This window comes from Electrona antarctica, assembly GCF_951216825.1.
Source record: "Electrona antarctica genome assembly, contig: SUPER_24_unloc_2, whole genome shotgun sequence".
Classification (NCBI taxonomy): Eukaryota; Metazoa; Chordata; class Actinopteri; order Myctophiformes; family Myctophidae; genus Electrona; species Electrona antarctica.
The window spans coordinates 5092-25000 of NW_027638774.1; the positions used below are offsets into that span (position 1 = coordinate 5092).

At 46.0% G+C, this 19909-nt stretch overlaps 2 protein-coding genes across 2 annotated transcripts in view; one reads left to right on the plus strand and one right to left on the minus strand.

Annotated features, from left to right (window-relative positions):
* Positions 1 to 2758: 2758 nt before the first annotated feature.
* LOC306917709 (ras-related protein Rap-2a-like) overlaps positions 2759 to 19909 on the plus strand; it is a gene marked incomplete at both ends in the record, with an annotated part of 28253 nt that continues 11102 nt past the window's right edge. The window contains one exon of the mRNA XM_079530613.1: positions 2759 to 3072. Within this exon, the coding sequence (XP_079386739.1) occupies positions 2759 to 3072 (314 nt within the window). The remainder of the gene's footprint in view (positions 3073 to 19909) is intronic.
* On the minus strand, positions 11551 to 13644 carry LOC306917708 (long-chain-fatty-acid--CoA ligase ACSBG2-like; the record flags this gene model as incomplete). The annotated part of the gene is made up of 1 exon (XM_079530612.1): positions 11551 to 13644. One exon carries the CDS (start codon positions 13642 to 13644, stop codon positions 11551 to 11553), a length of 2094 nt encoding a protein of 697 aa, XP_079386738.1.

Genomic DNA, 19909 nt, shown 5'->3' on the forward strand with positions numbered 1-19909 from the left:
GAACGGGTCTGACACAGGTACAACGGGTATTGCATAGCCGGGTGGTGCATGGATCTCCAACTTCCATCATCCATCAACTCGGTTCTCTACAGCCGGGCACCGGTGACACTAATATATTGTTAGTGTTATATATATAAAATAATATTTTTCAGATGGGGGTCCACAGTTAAATACATTAATGTATAGGTCCTTGGGTGAGTTGAGTTGAGCTATGCAAAACAGACATCATAATTTGGTCTGCCTTTCATTATTTTCAAGGAAAAAAGCTAACTTTTGTCAACTCTCTGCCTTTCAATTGCCCTACTTCAGGGCAAAAACAAATACATCATGTCATTGATTAGTGAAGTGGTTAACGCTAAACTCCAGTTTATTTATTTGGTTTTACTGGAACAGGAGCAGAGCGAGGTAAGTAGTTATTAATTCATACTTCTTCCCTTCCTAGAAATCACTAAGACGCCTGAGGGCAAGAATCCGCCTGGGTGACAGCCGACTATAGGCGAGTGCTGGCGCTTTGGAATGGGGGGTCAGATCAACATATGGAATGAATTCTGTACTGGCCATATATGGAGCGTGTCTTGAGTGTACAGGGTTTGATGAGGTCAGATCAACCTATGGAATGTCAGAACAGGTCAGCTCCATAATTACATGGAGATCTAAGGGGGGCAGTGTCTTGAGTGTACAGGGTTTGATGAGGGCCCAGGTAGGGCCGGGCCTTAATTTTCGGGTACGGGAATGGACAGGTATCAGTCAAAAGGGAGACATCGGAGAAGAAGAATGACTGGGGAAGGATCAACATATGGAATGTCGGAACAGGTTCTGATATATATCCATATATGGAGATCTAAGGGTTTGAGGTATTGATGACATCAGGGGTCTCCATATATGGGCTTAATTGCGACAGCAAGTCACATTTACTATGACATCAGGGATCTCCATCCCTGATGATGTCAGGTGATGTCACGAGAGTCCTGGGCACCATATATGGGGGCTTTCCCAATTCCCATGTATGGGGATTTTGAGTGATACACCCATGGACAAAAAACATACAATTTCATAGTAAATGTGACCTGCAGTCACAACAATAGGCTACAAATACTCAACTAAAGTGCAGATACTCAAGACAGAAATGTATTGCTGTCCAGCACTACAAAAGCAGAGAGATTAGAGTAGTCAGCAATATGTTCATACAGTACATACACTATGGATCCCATTAAATGGATGAAAGTAGGGCCTATTACTGCAGTGGTTATCAATGTGGGGTCCTCCATTGGCCATTGGTACAAGGATTTGACCTACGCTACAGTATAGGCTACATGGATGGTGGCAGACAGTCGAGACAGACAGATATCTCTACAGTATAGGCCTATAGGGAATTAATTCTTGAAATGACAGACTATACAGTCAGTATCAGACCAAATCATAAAAAAGTGTAGGACTCCTACAACTGGCTTTGTTAGTCTGTGCAGAAAAAATTAGCATGGTTGCTATGTTCACCCTGTTCACCCGGGTGTGATTTCATTACGTCAGACATGATTTCATTACGTCAGACAGGCTACTGTATATAAGACCTTACACCACTCAGTTCACACGGGTGTGATTTTTTATAATCATGCAGCATCTAAAAAAATCTATTTGTGTAGGAGTATTATCCATAATCTTACACTACAGTTATGTGGACCACATGCAGTTAGTCAGACGTTCAGTCATCATAAGTCCATTTCCTAACAATAAAATAAGTTAATGTCCATTTCACACAGCATCTGCCCCTGTAAAATATAGACTATAGAGTAGCCTATAGTCCTATATTCATCACACACACAGGTGGCATCGACCAATCAATTGATTCATTATTCCTATATCTTAATGAACATGTAGGCAATGCCTATTATTATTGTAATAATAATAAAGCTCACAATCCCGCGTTGCTATCCGCGGGACGCGCGTCGTGAGCTTGGAGATCGGTTCCGTTCGGCGCGCGCCGTCCCTTTAAGAGAGTTGACGGCAGCTATTTGTAGTAACATTACCCTGTGAGAACGAAGGATGCAAGCCACCATCCATCCATCCACCGGCTTTCTATAGAGGCGTGCCGTGGACCAGACCAGACTGCTCTCTTCTCTAGCTATAACCGATATTCTTCTCTATAACATTCACAATAGTCACACACAGACACACAGCTCGGTCTAAACGCAGCGTCAGCCTGGAACAGAAAGAGAAGAAAACATGACTCCAACTGCTGTCTCATAAGAAGCAGTCGCGGCTCTCATTTGATCCTCCAAGCTATCCATTATTTATTTGATTCGCCACTCCGGAGAGAGAGAGAGGCCGCCGGCGCCTTATTTATGATTTCATCGCATCATGGATGACGATGTGTCGGCGGCGGCGAGAGGGAATTACAGCCGTTTCCCGTTAAAGAAGAAGAAGAAGATAGCGTGACGAGTATATTTCTGCACCATCATCATCGTCATCATCAGTGGTGTGGGTGGACAGGATCATTCTCCGGATCGGATCTCGATCCTTTTTGAGGGCTGTGGTGGTGGTGGTGACTTTTATTGTCATGCCTGCTGCGGTCTGAGAAAGAGTGTGTGCGTGTGTGTTGTTGTCCGTTGTGTCTTGAGTGTATGTCTGTGCGCGCGCGTGCACACGCGCACCGTGCGTAAATGCACCAAGACTTTTTGTTGTAAAATAAGTCTCCTTCTTTTTGCATGAGGGTCGGATCGTAGTTTGAAGGAAGGGATAAGGAGGGGAGGGGACCACCATCATGCGCGAGTACAAGGTGGTGGTCCTGGGCAGCGGCGGCGTGGGCAAGTCCGCCCTCACCGTGCAGTTCGTCACCGGGACCTTCATCGAGAAGTACGACCCGACCATCGAGGACTTCTACCGCAAGGAGATCGAGGTGGACTCGTCGCCGTCCGTGCTGGAGATCCTGGACACGGCGGGCACGGAGCAGTTCGCGTCCATGCGCGACCTGTACATCCGCAACGGCCAGGGCTTCATCCTCGTCTACAGCCTGGTCAACCAGCAGAGCTTCCAGGACATCAAGCCCATGCGAGACCAGATCATCAGAGTCAAGAGGTAGAGTGGGGTTATGTGTGTCGTGAGTGTGTGTGTGTGTGTGTGTGTGTGTGTGTGACAATTTATGTGTGAAAGCAATTTGTGAACGTCTTTTCAGAGTTACATTTTGAGCCAAATTGGTGCCCGGCTAGAGTTAAATTAAACACTGCAGTGAAGTGTTCAATTGTATTGATTTACACTCAGAGGCCGTTTGACACCTAAAACAAATAAATTAATTAAAAAAAACTAGCAAGGTGCTGCTGCTCTGAGCGCAAATCCCCGCCAGGCCAGGTTGCCTACCCAGGGGCCAGGTCCGAGAGGGCCCGCACAATTTGGAAGGTATAGTCATGCCATGTCCCAATTTGAATGGAATCTGCTAAATCGGTAATGTGTACCGATTTATAGGAGTTTTGGAGAACATTGAGGGAGTAGCAATGTTGTTTGTTTAGAATAAAACGTGAAATGGTATAAATTGTATAATGTGGAGTGGTGTCATTATCCAAAGGAATCCAGGTGGAAAGAGATTTTGATTGATTGATTGAAATATTTATTAACAGTTTGCAGTACATTTCAAGCACAAACTCAATACAAAGACTGTTAACTGTGAGTGGACGACCCAATTAAGCATTACACTTGTTTACAAGAGGGTCCACTTTGTTCAATTCATCAAAACATTTAGAGACGTACAAATAGACACTTCTATATAGTCAAAGAACAGAACAGGAATTCATCATAAGGGAGGTAAAAAGGGAAAATAAACATATACAGTGAGGGGAAAAAGGGGTGGGCGGTGGGGGGGGATTTTTCAGATTTTACAGAAGCCAGTTTCGAATTGCAGCCGTCCGTAGGTGCCCTTTGAGAACGGTTTTGAAGGAGTCAAGGGATTCGCATGTCTTAATGACTGTTGGTAGGGCGTTCCACATTTTTGTGGCATAGGAGTGATTGTACGATCTACGGTTGTAGAGTTATAGGCCCAAACACGAAACAGGCTGTGATAGCGCCACCGTGAGGCTGATGTGAAAATATCGGGGTGGAGATTCGTCCTTGGCCTATACTGGCAGTGTATATGTGCGCCATTTCATGGCAATCAATCAAACACTGTTTGTGCAGATTTGTGGCATTTTGTGTAAAACGGGGCCCTCCTGGACACGTTGAAAGCCAAACGTAGTCAGTTAGAAGGGAATCAGAAAGAATTGTAATACATTTCAATGCGTACATACGTAGGCTAATACATTGTAATCACGTGACCATAAAGACGATTGATTAGTACAGATTTGCGTGAGTGTTGGACAAAATCTATTGGAGTAGAAGCAACAAGTGTGCTTGGCACAAACATAAAATTGCGAGAGAAAAAAATCTTGTTAGTTCAAAATGGGTGTGGCCTATGTGGGAGGTTTTACTCTGGATCCAAGGGTGGATTTGTTCTTACGTCCAGATACCCCGTCCAGGACAGGCCTCAGACGCTCCTCCTCAGGAGACTTGGCTCAGATCGGAACCCATTTGATTTGGCGTTGGGGAACCTGCTGCGACCGCATGCCCTCGCTGACGTCGACTCCAGGCAGGGTTCGAACCCGCAACCTTCTGTATGAAAGGCATATGCTCAAACCACTACACTTGGGGGCGGCCCAGAGAAAAAAAAAATATGTATAAGGTCTTACAGTTCAAGAGTTATAGACCGAAATCTGAATGTGTCTGTTATAGTGTCTGTTATAGTGTCTGTTATAGTGTCTGTTATAGTGCCTGTTATAGTGTCTGTTATAGTGTCTGTTATAGTGTCTGTTATAGTGCCACCATGAGAACAATTTGGGGCAGAGGTTCTCCCTTAATTGGCCTACTGGAAATGGGCTTGCAAAGTTTCATGCCGATTGGACGGATGGACGGACTGACTGACTGACTGACTGACTGACTGACTGACTAACTGACATAGGGAAGGAATTACAGGAGCGAAAACATAATCCCTCACCTTCGGCCGTTACGGCCTCCTGACGTGGTTAATTGACACTCCAGATTTGGCAGTAAAGTGTTCATTGATTTACACCTGAAATAATCTCACAGACGTCTGTCTCTCTCTCTCTCTCTCTCTCTCTCTCTCTCTCTCTCTCTCTCTCTCTCTCTCTCTCAGTTAAATTCAAATAGCTTTATTGGCATGAATGTAACAATTACAGTATATTGCCAAAGCATCAAATGCAGCAAAAACTGAAAAACGAAAACAATATCATATATACAAATACAACATTAACTTGTAATACAATATGCACATACTGTCATAATGATCCAAATGTACCGTTTCGAATGTGTGTGTGTGTGTGTGTGTGTGTGTGTGTGTGCGTGCGTGCGCGTGCATGCATTGAGTGCATTGAGTGTTGTCTGCTGTGTCCCTCATTTTGTGACATGCAGTCATATATTGTGCAGCCAGGTGTGCTGCAGGTTCCTCTCCTAATAGAATGTGTTGTTTTGTCATTGTCATCTACTCTGTAAAGTTTTCATCAACAACACAAATGTTTTAAAATATTCTGCTCTTATGTTATGATATTCATCACATTTTAGTAGAAAGTGCATCTCCGTCTCTACCTCGTCTGTGTTACAGTGGCCACAGACTCTTTGTTCTGGAGGTAGATATAGGACTTCTTGTGTCGTCCTTTCTCTACGGCCAGACTGTGCTCACTCATTCTGTATTTGGTCAGGATCTGTCCATTCTTTTTATCTTTGACCGTTCGTAAACAGTTTATATTCATGTTTTAGGGCCAGATAGCAATTAAGTTTGTTTTGAGTTTTGGTTTAATTGGTCCAATGTTCCAAAAGACAAAATAGTCTTTTATTATGTCCTTGGGCAAGACACTGAACCCCACATTGCCTCCAATGAGTTGGTCGGTGTGAGCTTCCCACAATTGGTGTGTGATTGTGGGAAGTGAGGACGCTGGCGTTGACTGTTCGCCGCTTCACCTCCAAATGTATGAATGAATGAACCATTGTAAAGCGCTTTGAGCACTTGGAAAAGCGCTATAAAATGCAATTAATTTAAAAAATGCAATTAATTATTATTTTACTAATTTGGTTGACTCTAACTTGTGGTTGCAAAGCAGTGCTGGTCTGAGGTTGGACACTGTTGGGTGGTAGGCTAAGTGATCAATAAGTCCCAGGACCAGTTGGCAGAAGGGACTCTTTTGAGGTGTCATCTCCTGGTATTACAATGCCTGGTCTTGAGGGCTTGATTTAAGGTGCAACCAACATTTTTGTGTTCTTTTTCTAATGTTATTAATGCATGGGTAACGGCCTACTTCGCGTTGGTTGGTGTTTGTCTTTGAATGTTTAGTATATGGACCTACACAATTCTGCATGCAGGGTGTGTGGGATGTTAATTTGTCCCATCTATCTAGTGCAGTCATGGTGACCGAGTGGACCCCAAACTTCACTGCCATACAGTGCGATTGGTTGGATTATGCTGAATATGTTAATCCACATTCTAACAGGGATATCAATTTTGCAAAATTTGAGAGAGAGAGAGCTCTCTCAGTTCCTTTGTCTTTCGTCCCCCCCCCTCTCTATCTCTCTCTCTCTGTGTTTATGTGTGCTCATCTGGTGTGAATCAGAGTCCAGCTGTGTGTCTCTCACCTGTCATTCATCAAGCCGGTGACCCCTCCCTCCTCCCTGGGTTTGATGTCCCACGCTTTGATCACATGATCATATCATTCCATTAATCAACGCATCCACACTTGAGTCCCATAGAAGCTGTCTGTCTGTCTGTCTGTCTGTCTGTCTGTCTGTCTGTCTGTCTGTCTGTCTGTCTGACTCAGGAAGAGTGTCACTCCTCTGAAGTTCTCAAATATTTACATGTCGAGGTCGAGGACCCCCAGATTAATCAACGGATTCTTATGAAAATCAACCGATAATCACCAGTAGCTTACTTATCACTCGAATGCAATCGAGCCAGCAGGCTCGTCTGGAGCCGACTGGCTGCAATTAGGAAACGCGGAGTTGTCCGACCATTACTAACTCCTAATCTCCTAACATCAGTCTTAACCGACCACGTAAGTCCCCGGCCCTAACCTCATATCGGGCTTAACCGGCCACACAACACACATCGTCAGCATGTCCATCCTTGATGAAAAAAAGAAGAAAGAAAAAAACCCCAGCTTCTGGTCTCCATTAGCGGGTCAGCCAACCTCTTCCCAGCGGTGTTGCTGAGCCAGCAAAGCGTCAACAGAAAAAAGGAAAAAAAGAAAGCCCCACGCTGAGCTAACGGTAACTTTGTGCCCACTCACCACAACTTAATGGGATTGTGCTGGGCTTGTCGGCCAAGAACACATCAGGCCTCCATTAGCTATAGTCATATAAAAAGCGCTGTAATGCCATGCCGGACCCCCCCCCCTGGCAAGTGCCTGGGAATGTGAGATCGTATAGGTTAGTTATGGTGGCGCAGAGGCGCACGGACGAGCCCCCACTTATCACCTTTACTGCATTGGAAGCAGTGCTTTTTAGAATGTGTCCCCACACCCGAGGCACAGCAGTGTTACACTGTCACAGTCTCGAGGCATAGCCCGTTTTGATTGATTGATTGAAATATTTATTAACAGTTTGCAGAATTACAGTACATTTCAAGCACAACTCAATACAAAGACTGTTAACTGTGAGTGGACGACCCAATAAAGTATTACACGAGGGTCCACCTTGTTCAATTCATAAAAAATGACAATTTATCAAAAGTGACAATTCATCAAAACATTTAGAGACGTATTCATATACTGTAGCGTAGCGGGGTGGCAGTGGGTCAGGAGGTAGAGTGGCCAATTGGGCAGTGTGTGTGTGTGTGTGTGTGTGTGTGCGTGTGTGTGTGTGTGTGTGTGTGTGTGTGTGTGCGTGTGCGTGTGCGTGTGCGAGTGCGAGAGAGATTTTAACAAGCATTGTCCAAGCACCTTGGATAAAGGGTGCTAAATATGGGCGCCATTTTGAAAGTGGTTAGAATATATAGAATGTGCCTCTTCATTGGAAAATGAGTGCTGATATACAGTATGCAGCATATATTGCAATAATTGTCACAAAATCCCAAGTCATAGGGGGGGAGGGGGGGGGGGGGGGGGTCAGAAGTGTCTGAATGTCCCCGTACTATTGGCAGTAGTCTAGCTCATTTAGGCCTGACGTCGAAATAAAAAAAAAATCGCTCTGAAAGAATATATATTCAAAGATTTGTGCCGCATTTTCACGATTTTTCAAAAATAGCAGACCTACAAGCACCACTCGGTGGCGCGCTATGAGCTTGTAGATCTGATATTTTTCAATAGCTAAAGTATTACATAATGCTTAGTTAAAACACCAAAAGGGGTTCCCGCTCAGATTCAGAATGGGCTAGTCTACGTGCAGTAACTGCAGTTGCTCTCTCAGTCTCGTCGAGGTATCAGACAAGCTAATACACAATTCATCGATCTTCATATGCTGGCTGTAGGTGTGAGGTGCGCCTGATATGTCATGATGACGCCCCCCCGGGCATACTTAGTGAACTGGTGGGCATGTAAAAACGACATTTCAACAAATACTGTACACTTCTTTGACAAAAATTCGTCCTCCCCTATATAGTGATAATACCTTATAATCATGTTTTAGGGTGGAAGAAAACCACAGCACCATCTTTAAAAGTTCTTAAATTGTCACTTCACTGTGATCTGTGCATCACACGGGGACACCCATGGGGGGTATTTATGAGTCTCGAGTTAAAACGTTTGGAAACCATGCAGTTCACTTAAAGGACAACTTTTCAACCGAGGTTCATGTTTTAGGTTGTTATTAGAGAAAGTAAAAGATGAGTATTAATTGTTTTTCATTTGCTGCTTTCTTTTGTTTTAGGGATTTTATCTGTTTTTGACGGGGGTGGGGGCATTCGAACATGGGGCTAAATATGTATTTCTTTACAAAGTTTTATAGCAATTTATTTTTTTATTCTTTACTATAGTCCTACACAACCCCAAGAAATTGCATCTGGCCACAAAAGATCCCAGGATCTACTGAATGTGATGGTAGCCTACTGGAGGGAAGCCACACTGTGTGTCATAGGCTCAATATGTCAGTTTGACACATTCAGTAGATTCCGTGATCTTTTGTGGCCAGATGTAATTTCTTGGGGTCTAGTAGGACTATAGTAAAGAGTAAAAAAAGAAATCGCTATAAAAACGTGTAAAGAAATACATATTTAGCCCCATGCTCGAATGCCCCCGCCCCCCTGTCAAAAACAGCTAAAATCCCTAAAACGAAAGAAAGCAGCAAATGAAAAAAAAATGTACACTCACCTTTTACTTTCTCTAATAACAACCTAAAACATGAACCTTGGTTGAAAAAACTAAAGTTGTCCTTTAAGGCGAGCAGGTTCCCTCGAACAAAACAAACACAAAAATGTGACCGTCATCATCCGAAAGTTTCACAGATGGCGTTCCTACTGTACCCGTGTCCCACAGGTCAAGAACCACTGATTAGGCTATGGTACAGAAAAGTGAGAAAAGAAAGTGGTTGTACAAAAAAAATAAAAAAATAAATCGTATTATTTTATTTATGCCATGTGTCATCAGTGAAAGCACGTTGTTGTCAGTTGTTGGGGCTGTTCTGCCTGGACTCTCTGCCAAGCTGTAAGCTGTGCTCCTCTTCAGGGAGACTGCCGCTGGCTACAGCCGAAAAAGCAGACACAAGTACAGTAGGAACGCCATCTGTGAAACTTTTGGATGTTTCGCAGCGGCCGATCACAAAGTTTGTTTTGTTCGAGGGAAGCTACACCTGCTTGCCTGAAGTGAACTTCTTACACAGCATGGTTCCCAAACGCTTTAACTCGAGACTCAAAAAAGAAATTTGATGTCTCCCCCGTGGCCTTAGTGAAAATAGCCGTTCTACAAGCTTACAACATGTCACGTTGTGAGCTTGTAGGTTGGATCTTTTCACTTTTTCACATATGTTTTAAATGCATTTTCTTCTTTTACTTTTGTTTTTATAATGTTTTGAGGGAGAAAAAAAATAGGATTTTTTTTTCTTGAACATTTTAGATGTTTTATTCTTCTTTTGGGCTTGTTTTTATAGACCTGGCCGCTTGTTTCCCTTGAAGAATCTGCCAACAGCGTTTGCGGTCAGCCCACATAGAGTAAACCAAATAAACCCGGTGTCGATGAGCTGGTTCTTGAACACAACATCTGGGGCGTAGTCTCCTCGTAATCTAATGATCTCGCTCGGATGTCAAAAACGTTTGATTATTTTTATCGAGTATACGTTCAAAGCACTCTGGTCCGGACCGCCTTTCACGGTGCACTGATGCTGTGTCTAATAACAGGGAGGTCTGCTCTGTACGGCTCGCTGACTATGGGAACAGGGTGGGGGACTTTTGAGAACTACGTATCCCAGGGGGCCTTTCGGTGGAGATGGGCTATAGCTGCGAAAACAACTGCTTGACCTGGGGCGTTTTGGGAAAACATAATGTGGAGCGAGAGGGACGTTAAACAGACTTGGGTTATAGTGCAAGGAAAGTGCTTCACTCGAGTGAATCCATTGAGGTAGTTGCATAGAATGGGCTCATAATGAAGCTATATATTAGGGGTTGCAAACCGTTCACAAGTGAAATAAGGTATTGTCCCTTGTTTGGAATCTAATAGACATTTGGGCATCCCTTATTTTTCTCAGAAATGAGTGACTTCTGGTCTGGTGTAGTGTGGTATCCAGCCTGATTCGCCGCTGTTTTGTCACATCGCTACTCAAAGTGACAAAACAAATTCACAGAACGCAGCGAATCAGGCTGGAAACCGGGCTAGGTCAGGCGTCCCATAGTTGAATTTCAGGTGGTTTCACGTTAGACTGCTACATGTGCTACAGCTCGGCACTGACTACCCCAGTGCCAACTTCTCAAGTGCATTAATTACTCTGGTGGTTCTCAAACTGGGGGGTCGGACTTGAGACCCCCCCGGGGGTCCCTATATGGTTTTAGTGGGTCCCCAGATGATTGGCTTAATTGTTTTCTCAGTAAACAAACCTGTCGCCAACCCTTCATAATAATCCCAGTCCCCACCATAAATCTCAGGATATCTGTAATGCACATATCTCAAACTGTCTGACCTATCAAACATCGGCGCACTCATCACAGAGGAACCGAGAGGGTACGGCTGCCCGGTGTCGAGTCGCACGGATAGGCGGTTGCCCAGAACCGCCGATCGGGCATAATAGCGGGCCGAAATATGAACAAAAACTATAATAAAAAAACTAACTGTAACTGTATTGTATGTTTACAAAACTAAAACAAACTTTAATAATGGATTACCAACCGTAACTGAATATATATATATATTTTCAAATGGTATTTTTAGTTGAGTTTTATTACTGAGATAGGCAACCACACTCGCAATTCCGCAGGATGGCATCTTTGTAGTTGTTTTTATTTTATTGTTTTAGACAGGACCCGGCTAACATGGGTCACTCTGTTATTTGGCATTGGCAGCTCCCCCCTGTGCAGCCCCAAATTGCCTACGGCGTGCACAGCTCTTAACTGGGAGACGTGGGGTTGTCGAGAGTATCGGAGGTGGAGTCCACCACCTCCAGCTTGTAGAAGCTCTCGATCTGGTCCTTGTACATGTCCATGACCACCGACCTCTTCAGCTTCATGGTCGGACCCAGCTCCCCGCCGACGATGGAGAAGTCGTGGTCCAGGACGTGCCACTTCTGGATGCGGTGGGCGTTGGACATGGCGCTCTTGTTGACCCGGGTGACCGCCTCCTCGATGGTGGCGTGGATGGCACGGTCCTGGCCGCCGGCGATCTGGGAGACGCGCGTGGACTTGCTGCCGAGCTTCCTGCACAGCTCGGCGGCCTCGGGCGTCAGCTCGTCCTCCGGGGCGCCCGTCTCCACGTTCACCTGGGACCGGATGGTGAGCAGCATGGACAGGAACTTGCGGTGGTCGCCGACCAGCATGGCGTTGCTGACGAGCGGCACGGCCGCCTTCACGGCGTCCTCGATGGGCAAGGGCGGGATGTTCTCGCCGCCCGCCGTGATGATCAGCTCCTTGATGCGCCCGGTGATGTAGAGGAAGCCGTCCTTGTCGTACTTGCCCAGGTCGCCGGAGTGCAGCCAGCCGTCGGCGTCCAGGTCCTCCTGTGTCTTGTCGGGCATGTTGAGGTAGCCCATGAAGACATGGCGGCCCCAGAAGCACAGCTCGCCCCCCTGCAGGATCTTTGTCTTACAGCCGGACATCTCCCGGCCGCAGCTGCCGAGCCGGAAGGCGCCGGGGAGGCAGAGGGCGTGCGGCCCCGTCAGTTCGCTCATGCCGAACACGTCGAGCACGGGGATGTCCAGGCTGAGGAAGAACTCCTGCGTGCCCTTGGAGATGGGTGCGGCGCCCGTGTAGCACTTGGTGCAGCGGTCCAGGCCCAGCGCCTTGCGCACCTTCGTGAAGACCAGCTTCTTGGCGATGATCTCGGTGAAGCGATTGAAGCGGTTGGCAGAGGCGCGGCCCGCCGACTCCTCCAGCTGCATCTTACTGAGGTTGCTGCGCAGCCCCACGCCTTTGGCCCATGCGGCCACCTTCCGGCGCACGTTGGACGCCTGGGCGCCGGCCGACTTCATCTTCTCCTCCATCTTCTCCCAGACGCGGGGCACGCCCATGAAGAACGTGGGGCGCACCTCCTTCAGCGTCTCCACCAGGGTGCCCCCCTTGAGGGCGTTCGGCTGCGCGAAGTACACGCACGCGCCGATCTTGATTGGGTTCCAGATGTCGATCATCTGCGCGGCGATGTGGCTGAGTGGCAGGTAGCTGACCATGGACTCCTGGCAGACTTCGGTGGCGTCCTCCAGAGGCACATAGCACTTCTGGGCATAAGCCGACCACGTCAGGTTGTCGTGGCTGAGCATGACTCCTTTGGGCAGCCCCGTGGTGCCTGAGGTGTAGATGAGCGTGCAGCACTGGTTGGGCTTCTGACCGGCAATGACGGCATCCAGCGGACCGTCCGGCTCGCCACGTCCCAGCGCCATAAACTCCTGCCACGTGTAAAGGTTGAGATTCGGCCTCTTCTCTTTCAGCGCCTCCTCCAGGTCACCGTTGTACTGGACGACGGCCTTCAGGTGCGGCAGCTGGTCGCAGACCTCGAGGATCTTCTGGAGCTGCTCGTGGTTCTCCACCACGAGCACGTTGGCCTGGCAGTTGTCCGCCACGTGCCGGCACGCCTCGGGGGAGTTGGTGGCGTAGATGCCCGCCGCGAACCCTCCCGCCAGGATGGCGCCAACGTCGGAGATGACCCACTCCGGGGAGTTGAAGCCCAGGATGCCCACGCCGTGGTAGCGCTCCAGCCCCAGCTTGAGGAAGCCCTTGGCAGCCGTGCGACACTCCTCGTAGTAGCCCGCGTAGTTGAGGAACCTCCACTGCTCGCCCTGCTTCCAGCCCAGGGCGTTGAAGTCGCCAAAGCGCTCCACGGCCGAGGTGAACATCTCGCACACCGTCAGCGGTTCTACGGCGGCTGCGCCGGACTCCTCCATCCTTAGCGTCACCTCCCCGCTGCCCGCGGACGTCGACAGGCCCGCTGCAGGGCTGTGGGCAGTCTCTGCGGCGGAGGAGGCCTGATCAGTAGGTGTTTCTTCCATCATCATGGCTCACGGTCACGTTCAGATGAGGGCTTGTGGACTGCGTATTTGGGCTATTCGCACCTACAGGTGATCTCGTGCTGCTCTGTGTGATCTCTCGCCTCAGCTTTCTTGCTCTGTCGTGCCTTTCCGTTTCGTTATTGTTTATCCCTATTCTCTTTCCACGTTCTCTGCTATTTTGCTCTGCTACTTGTCTCTATTAACTCGTCGATTAGGTAAGTAGAATGTTTTTGAAGTCACCACAGTTAATGCTTATATAACATCAGCAGTTGTGTGTGCGTGATGTCAGAACAGTGTTTTCTGACATCACGCACACATCACGAAGCGTTGCCTAGCGATGCTGATTTGTGCACCTGTTTTTTCCACTGCCTGCTCACAACTTCCTTAGTGTAGGCCGGGGCCCGGGTCCCAATGACATCAGGGATATACAGTATATCCATATAAGGGCATGGAAGGTAGAAGGGCAGACAGATATAGAGATCTAGATATAGAGATGCATAAAAAAGGACACAGGCAGACGACACATAAAGAAATCTCCATATATGGGCACAAGAGGGACGCAGACAGACGGTTACAACGGGTATAATGGGTATTGCATAACAGGGTGGGGCATGCGTTCCCTATTTGCGTCAGACTGGTTTGCATCGTTCCCAATTAGGCTGGTACCCAACGGGGACCTTCAGCTATATATGGCGTGCACCATTTGAGTGTCTCACCCTGTCTCACCTATAAGAGTAGTCGGGGGGACGGACCTAAACGTGAAACAGCCTGTTATATAGTATTGCCACAATTAGATAGAGTTGAACAATTGAGCCAATTGTGAACTTTGCATGTAGAGTTTGATTGATTGATTGAAATATGTATTACTAACAGTTTGCAGAAGTACAGTACATTTCAAGCACAAACTCAATACAAAGACTGTTAACTGTGAGTGGACGACCCAATTAAGCATTACACTTGTTTACAAGAGGGTCCACCTTGTTCAATTCATCAAAACATTTAGAGACGTACAAAATAAATAGACACTTCTATATAGTCAAAGAACAGAACAGGAATCCATCATAAAGGAGGTAAAAAGGGAATAAAACATATACAGTGAGGGGAAAAGGGGGGGGGGGGGGGATTCAGATTTTACGGGGACCAGTTTCGAATTGCAGCCGTCCGTAGGTGCCCTTTGAGAGCGGTTTTGAAGGAGTCAAGGGATTCACTTGTCTTAATGACTGTTGGTAGGGCGTTCCACATTTTGGTGTGTGCATGCAAAGTTTCACGACCGTAGGCCCAGCGGTGTCTGAGAGACAGCATTACGAACAAATGGACATATTCACAAAACAGATTTTGGGGTGGCGTTCTTTGTTGGTTTTGTGGAACTGGGTTCATGTTGTATTTCGTGCAAAACGGGCCAAACTGTGAGACAACTTGAGTCTCAAGTCTTCGTAAGTTGAGTCTTAAGAATGGAATCAGACAAATCTGACAGGACACATTCTGCTCATGTGACGCTTTAAATTAGCCTGACGTCGAAATGAAAAAGAAGTCTTCTGAAAGAATATATATTCAAAGATCTGTGCCGCATTTTCACGATTTTTCAAAAAATAGCAGACCTACAAGCTCGTAGCGTGCCACTCGGTGGCGCGCTATGAGCTTGTAGATCTGCTATTTTTCAATAGCTACAGTATAACATAATGCTTAGTTAAAACACCAAACGGGGTTCCCGCCCAGAACGGGTTAATGTGTTATCCTGGGTTTAAGTTATATTGCGATTTTACCTAAATAAGGTCAAGTGTGTGAGTTTTGGACAATCACTGTAGGAGTAGCAAAAAGTACATTTTACACAACAAATTGTGGAAAATGTTGTCAGGCTGAAAAGGGCATCATGATCAGATCAGTGTGCAGTGGTGTCGGAGTTGAGCTGTTCACAGACGGAATCATAGACAGACGGACAGACAGACTGACTCACCGGACCAAAAACATAATCTTCTGCTTTGAGCCATCAGGACTGATTATAATAACAATAATCTAACTAATAATTTAGCGATCACTCGCTCGCTGTTTATTTCGCTCGGTCACTGTCTTTCAGTCAGAGTACCTTCCCTTGTGACCTGGGAGTTGTAGAGGATGAGTTTCATTTTGTTTTCTATTGTCCACTATATCATGATTTAAGAAACTTTTTATTTGAAAAAATTCAGGATAAGAACCCAGATCTGTTCTGGATGTCTGAGTGTTTTATGTTAAATTGGTTGTTCAGTAATAAAGTTTTTGTTTTTGGAAAATTCATAGAGAGGGCATGGCAGTTACGTTGGAGAACGATGTATCCATGAGTAACTGTCTATTTGTGTATATGTATCATTATATATGTACAATTTTGTGAGTGTCTTGTAAGCCCATGCGGGCTGGGCATTGTATGATGTAGGACACTTTAATAAAAACTCTATCTATCTATCTAACTTCCTTAGCATAGAGCAAGACAGCTGCTCGCTTCCAGCGCCTCCTCACAACGCCACGACGCACGGACCGCCTCACGGAACCTATAGCGCCGCACAGCCCTGGCCTCCACCCTCAATCTGCCCTGCATTACACACGCCAAACATTCTAACATTCATCTTAATTCAATTAATTTGCGTCAAAAACAACTCATCTCCCCGCAAATCACGTGTCACCAGTGTCACCAGTGAAATGCATGTTGGGACGGACACAGATTAATACTGGGACACACTTTTCCGCGCAACAGACCCACGCGGGGAAAACAACTCGGACCCTGATACTACAGCTACTCTCACGTCAGTCGACATAACTTCTTCTTTGGGGAAGCATCGCGGCCAACGCGCAGCTTTGACAGTTGGCCGGGGGCATGTTAACGTGAACGGAAATATTCAATAACTTCCATTTATAGGCAGAATATCACCACCAAATTTACATCACACATCAATGGTGTACTTATGATTGTACTACAGCATTTACTTGCAAAATAAACGTTTAATTAGCCTACTTTTGTGGCAGCCCAACCCAACTTCCCAAGACCATCTGTAAACAATTCCCCCCCCCCATCACATTACCCACACTGAACATCATTTGCTGTTCATATATTCAGAACGGGTAAGGACTAGTAATAATAATAACTATGATGACCACATTATTCACATGCACTGCACCTGGCCATTTACTGTAGGTTAGAGTCAGTTTAACCCATTTTGTATTCCAGCTATAGAAAATATTTATCAATTGTGGGGGGGGTCATTGACATCTCAGTGTTTGAGAACTGCTCTTTTAAGCGTGCGCTGACATTCTAAACGAAGTGGGCCGCTTTGCTAAAAAAAATGATAAAGAACTTTATTTTTCATTGTCGAACCAATAAATAAGTAAATGGCCCAGACTCCAAAGACATTCTCCATCTGCCATGCAGACTTCATGCTCTTCAATGTGTTCCTCTCCGCAATGTTTGTGGTTCATGGTCTCGTCTCTCTCCAGACACAAACATCTCAGTACACCCCTACACACACACACACACACAAATACAATGGCTCTTTAACTCTTTGAGTGTCAGGTATTAATGATTTAATTCAAACGCCAGTGCCAGTGTTTTCAGCGTTTTTTTAACCCATTTTTGGTGGGAACCCCATTTGGTGTTGTAAACATTATGTTATAATTTAGCTAAAAATAGCTACAAGCTCATAGCAAGCTTGTAGGTCTGCTATTTTTGAAAAATCGTGAAAATGTGGCGCAAATCTTTGAATGTATATTCTTTCAGAGCGAACGTTTTTAACTCAAATCTTTGCTTCTGACGTGTCCCTGGAACAACATATTTTCAGATGGGGGTCGGAGGCCAATTGCATTTTTGGGGTCCTTGACATGAAATATTGAGCACCACTGATACAGAAACATGAGGTATTTCAGAAAACTGTCATAATTTAGAAGAAATTTTTTAAATTTCGACGTCAGGAGGTAAACAAAGCTGCATGTGGGAGGCAGAGGAACGTATACGTCCCCCCCCCCCCCCCCCCCCCCCAGAAGCAAAGATTTGAATTAAAAACTTTGGCTCTGAAAGAATATATATTCAAAGGTTTGCGCCACATTTTCACGATTTTCCAAAAATAGCAGACCTACAAGCTCGTAGATCTGCTATTTTTCAATAGCTAAAGTACAACATAATGCTTAAAACACCAAAAGGGGTTCCCGTCCAGAATGGGTTTAGGGTTCTAGAGTGGTGCCCGTTGGGCCTACATGGAACGATGCAAGTTGGAAATGCATGCCCCCACCCAGTAATAATGGCCGTGTCCCTTTTATCCCCATATATATATGGAGATATAAGGGTGATCAGAGCCGGGGCAGAGGGTTTTGTGCTGGTTCTGGACAACTGGGTATCCGACGGACTCGACACCGGGCACTGCACTCCCTGTGGTGGTGTGGAACGCATCCATCTATCTATCTATCTATCTATCTATCTATCTATCTATCTATCTCATCCTCAGTCCCTGTCATGCAACACTAAAACAAAAATACCACAAAACACGACACAGATAAAACAGAAATACAAAAATAAGTTGCATACAAGTACACATTAATTTATGTGTATGTACAGTCTCCTGGGACAAAGCACACAGGGTTTGGTGCGGCAGCAGCTGCTGGTGCGTGTGATTTGATTTGTGCGTTGCTCTGCAAACGTGTGGCTCCGCGCACATACATTAAGCATATAGCTGTCAGACAGTGTGCAGCACTCTCACTGCTAATTAACAACACATGCTGCAGGGCTGGGGGGGGGGGCACCACGCTGGAGATGGGCTGGATGTTCTCTCATAATTGGTTTGCCTGTGTGTGTGTGTGTGTGTGTGTGTCTGTGTGTGTGTGTGTGTGTGTGTGTGTGTGCGTGTGCGTGTACGTGTGTGCGTGTGCGCGCACACGCTGCACATGTGTATGAATGTACAGTATATCGAAGCTGTTGGGTGAAAACCTTGCATGTCCGTTATAGGAAATAAATGTGTGGCTGAGGTAGAGCAGGCCGCCCAATGATCCCTGGGTCGGCGGGTTCGAATCCCGGCTCCTCCTCCATGTCCAATTGTCGAAGTGTCCTTGGGCAAGACACTGAACCCCACATTGCCTCCAATGAGTCGGTCGGTGCTAGCTCGCCACCGTTGGTGTGTGAATGTGGGAAGTGAGGACGCTGGCGTCGACTGTTCGCCGCTTCGCCTCCCAATGTATGAATGAATGAATGGACCATTGTAAAGCGCTTCATTCATTATATAAAAAAGGATTCCAATGGATTCCAATGTATTTCTTATTTAGTCACAAGCTCTTGTTAATACTATTGGTTCAATATTTGTAAAAAACAACAACTATCAAACTTGCCTCCCTATTTTGGGCATGTTATTATAGGCAAAAGTGGCGGAAACACCAGATCTACAAGCTCACAATGCATTATATCACGATGGGTGGTGAGCTTGCATATCCTTTTTTTTTAACACTTTCAAACGATTAGCCACTTAAAACCTCTATTATTAGTCAAACGGTCCGGAATTGGCTCTGTATACTTCGCTCTTTCTGTTTACCTCAACACCAAGTCTCTTCGCCGAAAATAGACAATCTACAAGCTTTCAACGCGTCGCGGCATGGCGCATTGTGAGCTTGTATTTTCGGCGAATGTCCCTCCCACAATAGGGATCCTATAGGGTTCAAGGGGTTAAATATGAAATAGACAGTGGTGGGAAGTAAGTAAGTACATTTAATCAAGTACTGCACTTAGGATCAATTTGACGGTACTTGAGTGCGTAATACGGAGATACAATGTTTCTGGGGGCGTGTATAAGTGTGTTTGTGTGTGCATGTGCAGTGTGTCTTGGGTCTTGTGAAAGAAGGCCTGTGTGTGTGTGTGTGTGTGTGTGTGTGTGTGTGTGTGTGTGTGTGTGTGTGTGTGTGTGTGTGTGTGTGTGTGTGTGTGTGTGTGTGTGTGTGTGTGTGTGTGTGTGTGTGTGTGTGTGTGTGCACATGTGAGCATGTATCGGCTCGCGTGGGTGAACAGAGTTGTAGCGAGATTTATCACAGCAGGTAGTCTGATTAAAACCCTGCTAGCCGCGGGCTGCGAGAGTGCACGATGTAGAGGCAGCCGTTCTGTGTGTGTGTGTGTGTGTGTGTGTGTGTGTGTGTGTGTGTGTGTGTGTCAGTGTTGTTTTTGTCTGCTATTTTTTAATTTAGTCTCAGTCTTAGTCCAGTTTCAATCACCGTTGTTAGTTTTTATAGTATTTGGTCGAACTCATCCTATTTTTTATTTAGTCACGTTTTAGTC